An 8,475-nucleotide genomic window follows, 5' to 3' on the forward strand; every position below is an offset into this window, starting at 1 on the left:
AATTTTCCCAAATTTTTCCCCCAAATTTCTCCCAATTTTTCCCCAATTTCCCCAATTTTTCCCCTTTTTTCCCATATTTTTCTCAATTTTTCCCATTTCTTACCCAATTTTCCCCATTTTTCCCCCATTTTTAGCTCATTTTTTCTCATTTTTTTCCCATTTTTGAGTCATTTTTCATAATTTTTTCATCAATTTTTCCCCAAATTTCCCCAAATTTTCCCCATTTTTCCCCATTTTCCCCCAATTTCCCCATTTTTTCCCCATTTTTTCCCTTTTTTTTCCCCTTTTTTTTCTCAATTTTTTCCCATTTCCCCCCCAAATTTTCCCTCAATTTTTCCCCATTTTTAACCCATTTTTACCCAATTTTCCCCCATTTCCCCCAAATTTTCCCCATTTTTTCCCATTTTTTCCCATTTTTCCCCAATTTTCCCCATTTTTCCCCATTTCCCCCAATTTCCCCATTTTCTCATTTTTCCCATTTTTTCCCATTTTCCCATTTTCAGGTAACTTTTTATCAGTTTTTATTCATTTTTTCATCATTTTTTCATCAACTTTTCCCATTTTTAGGTCATTTTTCCCCATTTTTTCCTCATTTTTAACCCCTTTTTCCCCAAATTTTCCCAATTTTCCCAAAATTTTCCCATTTTTTCCCCATTTTCCCACCAATTTTTCACATTTTTTCCCATTTTTCCCCCATTTTCCCCCATTTTTCCCCATTTTTTCCCCATTTTTTCCCCTATTTTTTCTCAATTTTTCCCCAATTTTTCCCAAATTTCCCTCAAATTTCCCCCATTTTTTCCCATTTTTCCCCAATTTCCCCATTTTTTCCCTATTTTTCCCCTATTTTTTCTCAATTTTTTGCCATTTTCCCCCCAAATTTTCCCTCAATTTTTCCCCATTTTTAACCCATTTTTCCCCAAATTTTCCCAATTTTCCCACCAATTTTTCCCATTTTTCCCCATTTTCCCCAATTTCCCACAAATTTTCCCCATTTTTTCCCAATTTCCCCATTTTCCCCCATTTTTTCCCCATTTTTTCCCATTTTTTCCCAATTTTTCCCATTTTTTCCCCAATTTTTCCCTCAATTTTTTCCCATTTTTAACCCATTTTTACCCAAATTTTCCCCAATTTCCCCAAATTTTCCCCATTTTTTCCCATTTTTCCTCATTTTTTTCCCAAATTTTTCCCATTTTTTACCCAAATTTTCCCCAATTTTCCCCATTTCCCCCCATTTCCCCCCAAACTCCCAATTTTCCCCCCAATTTTCCCGTTTTTTGCCGATTTCTCCCCAATTTCTCTCACCTGTTCCTGCAGGTTGAGGAAGGCGTTGGCATAAGCCCCGCCCCCCACCAGCCCCTCCCCCAGCGCCACGCCCCAGGCCACGCCCACCGCCGGCAGCAGCTGATTGACAGCCACGGCAGCCAATAGGAACGCGGCGATCAGCGCCTGGGGGAGGAGCCGAGGAGAGGAAGGGTTAAAATGGGGAAAAAAAGGGAAATTTGGGGAAAATTTGGGGAATTTGGGGAATTTGGGGAATTTGGGGGAATTTGGGGGAAATTTGGGGAAAAATGGGGAAATTTGGGGAAAAATCAGGAGAAAAATCGGGAAATTTGAGGGAAATTTGGGGGAAAAAATCAGGAAAAATAAAAGGGAAATTTGGGGAAAAATTGGGGGAAAATTGGGGAAAAATTGGGGGAAAATTGGGAAAAATTTGGGGAAAAAGGGGGAAAATTTGGGGAAAAATTTGGGGAAATTTGGAGAAAAATTTGGGGAAAATTTGGGGAAAATTGGGGGAAAAATTTGGGGAAAAATTGGGGAAATTTGGGGAAAAATTGGGGAAAATTTGGGGAAAAATTTGGGAAATTTGGGGAAAAATTGGGGAAAAATGGGGAAAAATGGGCAAATTTGGGGAAAATTTGGGGAATTTTGGGGAAAATTTTGGGGAAATTGGGGAAAATTGGGGAAATTTGGGGAAAAATATGGGGAATTTTGGGGAATTTGGGAAATTTTGGGGAAAAATTGGGGAAATTTGGGGAAAATTTGGGGAAAATTTGGGGGAAAAGTGGGGAAATTTGGGAAAATTTGGGGAAAATTGGGTTAAATATGGGAAATTTCGGGAAATTTTTGGGAAAAATTTGAGGAAATTTGGGGGGAAATTTTGGGAAAAAATTGGGGAAAAATTGGGAGAAATTTGGGGAAAAAAGGAGGGAAAATGGGGAATTTGGGGTAAAAAAATCAGGAAAAAATAAGGGAAATTTTGGGGAAATTTTGGGGAAAAATTTGGGGAAAAATTGGGGGAAAATTGGAGAAAATTAAGGGAAATTTGGGGAGAAATTTGGGGAAAATTTTGGGGAAATTTGGGGAAAAAATGGGAGAAATTGGGGGAAAATTTAGAGAAAAATTGGGGGAAATTTGGGGAAAATTTTGGGGAAAAATTTGGGAAATTTGAGGGAAATTTGGGGGAAAAAATCAGGAAAAAAAAAAGGGAAATTTGGGGGAAAAATGGGGAAAAATTTGGGGAAATTTAGGGGAAATTTTGCGGAAAATTTAGGGAAATTTGGGGGAAAAAATCAGGAAAAAAAAAGGGAAATTTTGGGGAAAATTTGGGGAAATTTGGGGAAAAATTGGGGAAATTTGGGGAAAAATTGGGGAAATTTGGGGGAAAAGTGGGGAAATTTGGGGGAAATAGGGTTAAATATGGGAAAATTAGGGAAAAATTTGGGAAAAATTTGGGAAAATTTGGGAAAAATGGGAATTTAAGGAATTTTGGGGAAAATTTGGGGAAATTTGGGGTGAAAATTGGGTGAAAAATAGGCAAAAAATGGTGAAAAAATTGTAAAAAATCACTAAAAATTGTTACAAAATCGTAAAAAATTAGGAAAAAATTGGGGAAAAATTCGGGAAAATTTGGGAAAATTGGGAAAAAAGGGAACTGAAGGGATTTTTGGGTCAGACCTGGAGCAGAGCCAGCAGCCAGAGGTGTCTCAGGCGGATCCAGCGGGAGGAAGAGCGAGAGAGGAAAACTCCAGTTTGGTAAAGGAGCTGCAGGCTGGAGAGAGAGAGAGAGAGAAATGGGGATTTTGGGGGGAAAATCTCAATTTATGGGGTGAAAAAATGGGGATTTTGGGGGGAAATGGGGATTTTGGGGAGAAAAATGGGAATTTTGGGGGGAAAATGGGGATTTTGGGGTGGAAAAATGGGAATTTTGGGGGAAAAATGGGGAATTTTGGGGTGGAAAAATCTCAGTTTATGGGGCTAAAAGGGTTAATGTGTGGGGCTGAAAAATGTGAATTTTGGGATGGAAAAATCTGAATTTATGGGAAGAAAAACATTAATTTATGGGACCAAAAATCTCAATTTTGGGGGTGAAAAAATGGGAATTTTGGGGGGAAAAATGTTGATTTTGGGGTTTCGAAAAATGGGAATTTTGGGATTTGGAAAAATGGGAATTTTGAGTGGAAAATGGGAATTTTGGGTGGAAAATGGGAATTTTGGGGAAAAATGGGGATTTTGGGGGAAAAATGGGAATTTTGGGGGAAAAATGGGGATTTTGGGGGGAAAATCTGAATTTTTGGGGTGGAAAAATGGGAATTTTGGGGTGGAAAAATCTCAATTTAAAGGAAAAAAAATTTAATTTTGGGGTGGAAAAAAATCCCAAGTCTTTCCACCCAAGCCCCGCCCCTTCCAAAGCCCCGCCCCTTCGCCCTAAGCCCCGCCCACTTTGCTAACCCCTGCCCCAGTTCCCAAGCCACGCCCCCTTTCCCAAACAGCTTCACCCAACCTCCAAGCCACGCCCACTTCATAACCCACTCACCCAAGCCACGCCCCTTTCTCAATCCCCATATACCTCTATAATTCCCAAGCCACGCCCCTTCCCCAAACCACACCCCTTTTCCCAAGCCACGCCCCTTTCTCAATCCCCATAGAACTCTCCAATTCCCAAGCCACGCCCCTTTTCCCAAGCCCCGCCCCTTTCCCAATCCCCATATGGATCTCTAATTCCCAAGCCACGCCCCCTTTCACAAACCACGCCCATTCTCCAAAACCACGCCCCTTTCTCATTCATATATAAACCTCCAGCTCCCAAGCCACGCCCCTTTCCCAAGCCCCGCCCCTTTCCAATCTCCATATATATCTACTATTCCCAAGCCCCGCCCATTTTGAAGCCCCACCCACTCCCCAAGCCCCGCCCATTTGACAACCCCCTAAAGATATCTAAATCCCAAGCCACGCCCCCTTTCCCAAGCCCCGCCTCTTTCTCAATCCCCATAGAAACCCTCTGTTCTCAAGCCACGCCCCCTTTCCCAAGCCACGCCCCTTTCCCAATGCAATGTAAAGCCCCAATTCCCAAGCCCCGCCCCTTCCCTGGCCCCGCCCCCTTTAGCCCCGCCCCTCTCACGTGCGGTACTGGGCGCTGTGGGGGAGGGGCGAGGAGGGGAAGTACAGCAACTCCATCTAGGGGCAAAGGGGCGTGGCTTGGCCGAAAGGGGCGTGGTTTCCGGGTTGGCCACGCCCACCAGCCGCCATCCTGGCCACGCCCACCGCCGCCATCTTGGATTTCAACCCCACCCCCAAATCCGCCATTTTTTCCCCTCCCCCACCCCAATTTTCACCATTTTTTGGGGTTTTTTTCCCAATTTCCTCTAAGCCACGCCCCAAAATCCACCATCTTGGCCACGCCCACCCCCATTTCCCGCCATTTCCTGGCCACGCCCACCCACCAGGCCCTGGTTGACGAAATACTCGGCGAAGTAGACGATGCCCAGCGGCGCCCCCTGGCGGAGAGAGGCCTGAAGGGGGGGGAGGGGAGGAGTCAGCGTTGGCCACGCCCACTGGCCCGCCCCTCCCCCACCCAGAATTCCCAAAATTTTCCTGATTTTTCCCTGATTTTTCCCCATTTTTTCCTAATTTTTTCTGATTTTCTCCCAATTTTTTCACAATTTTTTCTGCTTTTCCCCAGTTTTTTCCCATTTTTCCCCAATTTCTCCCATTTTTTCCAAATTTTTCCCAATTTTTCCAAATTTTTTCCCATTTTTCCTGATTTTCTCTCCATTTTCTCCAAATTTTCCCCATTTTTCCCAATTTTTTCCATTTTTTCCCAATTTTTACTGATTTTTTCCATTTTTTTCCTTTTTTCCCAATTTATTCCCATTTTCCCCCAATTTTTCCCCATTTTTTCCTAATTTTTTCCATTTTTTCCCCAATTTTCCCAATTTTTCCCCATTTTCAATCATTTTTTCATGATTTCTCCAAATTTCCCTTTTCCCATTTTTTCCAGATTTTCCAATTTTTTCCCATTTTTCCCAATTTCTCCCATTTTTTCTCAATTTTTCCCAATTTTTCCCAATTTTTTCCCATTTTTTCCTGATTTTCTCTCAATTTTCTCCAAGTTTTCCCCATTTTTCCCAATTTTTTCCATTTTTTCCCAATTTTTACTGATTTTTCCCAATTTTTTCCTTTTTCCCCAATTTATTCCCATTTCCCCCCAATTTTTTCCTAATTTTTTCCATTTTTTCCGAAGTTTTCCCAAATTTTTCCCATTTTTTCCAAATTTTTCCCAATTTTTCCCCAATTTACCCAATTTTTCCCAGATTTTCCCATTTTTTCCCAATTTTCTCCCAATTTTCACCATTTTTCCCTATTTTCCCCTCATTGTTAGTAATTTTTTGCAACCATTTCTCACCCTAATTTCTCTCCAATTTTTCCCCAATTTTTCTGCATTATTCCTTCAATTTTCTCCCATTTTCCCAATTTTCCCCCAAATTTCCCAAATTTTCCCCATTTTTCCCCCAATTTTTCTCCCCGTTTTCCCCCAAATTATCCCCTAATTTTCCCCAAAATTTCCCCCCAATTTTCCCCAATTTTTCCCAATTTTCCCCCAAAATTTTCCCAAATTTCCACCAAATTTCCCCTAATTTTCCCCAATTTTCTGCTTATTTTTCCCCATTTTTTCCCAAATTATCCTCAATTTTTTCCAATTTTTGCACTATTTTTCCCCCAAATTTCCCCTAATTTTCCCCCAATTTTCCCAAAATTTCTCCCAAATTCCTCCCATTTTCCCCCCAAATTTTTCCAATTTTCAAGCAAATTTCCCCTTTTTTCCCCAAATTTTCAACCATTTTTTCCCCAAATTTTCCCCAAATTTTCCCCTAATTTTCCCCAATTTTTCCACCAATTTTCCCCCATTTTCCCAAATTTTCCGCATTTTTTTCCCATTTTTCCCCCAATTTTCCCCAAATTTTCCCATTTTCCCCCCAAATTTTCCCAAATTTTCTCATTTTCCCCCAAATTTCCCCAAATTTTTCTTCCCAATTTTCCCCCAATTTTCCCTTTTTCCCCAATTTTCCCCAAATTTTTCCCAAATTTTTCCAATTTTTCCCCCAAATTTCCCCAAATTTTCTCATATTTTCCCCCAAATTTTCTCTTTATTTCCCAAATTTTCCCCAAAAATTTTCCCATTTTTTCCTAAATTTTCCCCCAAATTTTCTTTTTTCCCAAATTTTTCCATTTTTCCCCAAATTTCCCCAAATTTTCCCATTTTTACCCCAAATTTTCCCAAATTTTTCCCCAATTTCCCCAATTTTCCCCCATTTTTCCCCAATTTTTTTTCCATTTTTCCCCCATTTTTCCCCAAATTTCCCCCAAATTTCCCCCAATTTTTCCCCAATTTTTCCCCATTTTCCCCCAACTTTTTCCCATTTTTGCCCCCAAATTTTCCCCAATTTTTCCTCAAATTATTCCCAATTTTCCCCCAAATTTTCCCCAATTTTCTCCCAATTTTTCTCCATTTTTTCTGAATTTTCCCCCAAATTATTCCTAATTTTGCCCCAATTTTCCCCAAATTTTCCCCAAATTTCTGCCAATTTTCCCCTAATTTTTTCCCAATTTCCCCAAATTTTCCCCAGTTTTTCCCCAAATTTCCCCACCCCAGCCCCTCCCCCTCTCACCTTGGCCACGCCCCATTTTCCCGCCCTGGCCACGCCCACTTCCGGCTGGGGGAGGGGCGGGGAGGGGGTGGGGGGAGGGGCGGGGAGGAGGAGGAAGAAAAAACTGCAAAAAAAATGGGAAAAAATTAAAATTTTGGGGAAAAAATAGAAATAAACAGAAAACTGGGATTTTTGGGGGAAATTTGGGGAATTTTGGGGGAAACGTCACAAAAATGCACCAAAAAACCCTAATAAACCCAAAAATTTCACAAAAATCCCCAAAATCGACACAAAAAAAACCAAAAAACCAAAAAACCCCAAAATCCACAAAAAAACCCAAAAAACCCCCAAAAAACCAAAACCAAAATAAAACCAAAAACCCCAAAACAACAAAATACACAAAAACCACCAAAACAAAAAACCAAAAAAAAATCCCAAAAACCCCCAAAAAAATCCCCCAAAAAATCCCCAAAAAAACCCAAAAAACCCCCAAAAAAACCGAAAAAATCACCAAAAAACCCCAAAAAATTCCCAAATTCCCAAAAATCCCAAAATCCCCAAAATCCCCCAAAACAAAAATCCAAAAAAATCCCAAAAAAATCCCCAAAAAACCCCAAAAAATCCCCAAAAAATCCCCAAAAAACCCAAAAAACCCCAAAAAAATCCCAAAATCCCAAAAATCCCCAAAATCCCCCAAAACAAAAATCCCAAAAAATCCACAAAAAACAAAAATCCAAAACCAAAAAAATCCCAAAAACAACCAAAAACTTCAAAAATCCCAAAAAATCCCAAAAAAATCCAAAAATCCCAAAAACCCCCAAAACTTTAAAATCCCCAAAATCATCAAAACCAAAATCCCAAAAAACCCAAAAAAATCCCCAAAATCACCTCAAATCCCCTAAAACCAAAAACAAAAAATCCCCAAAATCCCAAAAAATCCACAAAACCCAAACCCCAAAATGCCCAAAAAACCAAAAAATAATCCAGAAAAAACGGAAAAAAAATCCCAAAAAATCCACAAAAAACCCCCAAAAATCCCAAAAAACCAAAAAAATCCACAAAAACCCCCATAAAGCTAAAAAAATTCCACAAAAATCCACCAAAAAACTCCCCAAAAATCCCCAAAAGCCCTAAAAACAAACCCTAAAACATCCCCACAAAAATCCCCCAAAATCCCCAAAAAAACACCCTAAAAAAATCCTTTTAAAATCCCCAAAAATTCCAAAAAAACCCTAAAAAAACCTCCAAAAAACCGTAAAAATCCCCAAAACCCCCAAAACTCCAAAAATTTCAAAAACCCCAAAAATCCCCAAAATCCACAAAACTCCTAAAACCTCAAAAACCCCAAAATTCCCCAAAATACTCCCAAAACCCCCAAAAATCCCCAAACCCCAAAACACCAAAAAATCCCCCAAATTCCCCCAAAATCCCCAAAATCCCAAACCCCTAAAATCCAAAAATCCATTCAAAATCCCCTAAACCCCAAAACACTCCAAAAAATCCCCAAAACTTCCAAAATTCTAAAAATCCAAAATCCCCAAAACCCCAA

General features: G+C 40.1%; 1 protein-coding gene across 1 annotated transcript in view; it reads right to left on the reverse strand.

The window, feature by feature from the left end:
* The window catches only part of CLN3 (CLN3 lysosomal/endosomal transmembrane protein, battenin), a 31,088-nt gene that overhangs the window by 5,069 nt on the left and 17,544 nt on the right, over positions 1-8,475 (reverse strand). The window contains exons 9-13 of the mRNA XM_085048599.1: positions 6,948-7,050; positions 4,722-4,790; positions 4,400-4,455; positions 2,956-3,049; positions 1,303-1,446 (exon numbers count right to left, since the gene is read on the reverse strand). Of these exons, the coding sequence (XP_084904725.1) occupies positions 1,303-1,446; positions 2,956-3,049; positions 4,400-4,455; positions 4,722-4,790; positions 6,948-7,050 (466 nt within the window). The remainder of the gene's footprint in view (positions 1-1,302; positions 1,447-2,955; positions 3,050-4,399; positions 4,456-4,721; positions 4,791-6,947; positions 7,051-8,475) is intronic.

Source organism: Lichenostomus cassidix, unplaced genomic scaffold (genome assembly GCF_008360975.1).
Source record: "Lichenostomus cassidix isolate B80296 unplaced genomic scaffold, HeHo_3.0 HiC_scaffold_55, whole genome shotgun sequence".
Taxonomy (NCBI): domain Eukaryota; kingdom Metazoa; phylum Chordata; class Aves; order Passeriformes; family Meliphagidae; genus Lichenostomus; species Lichenostomus cassidix.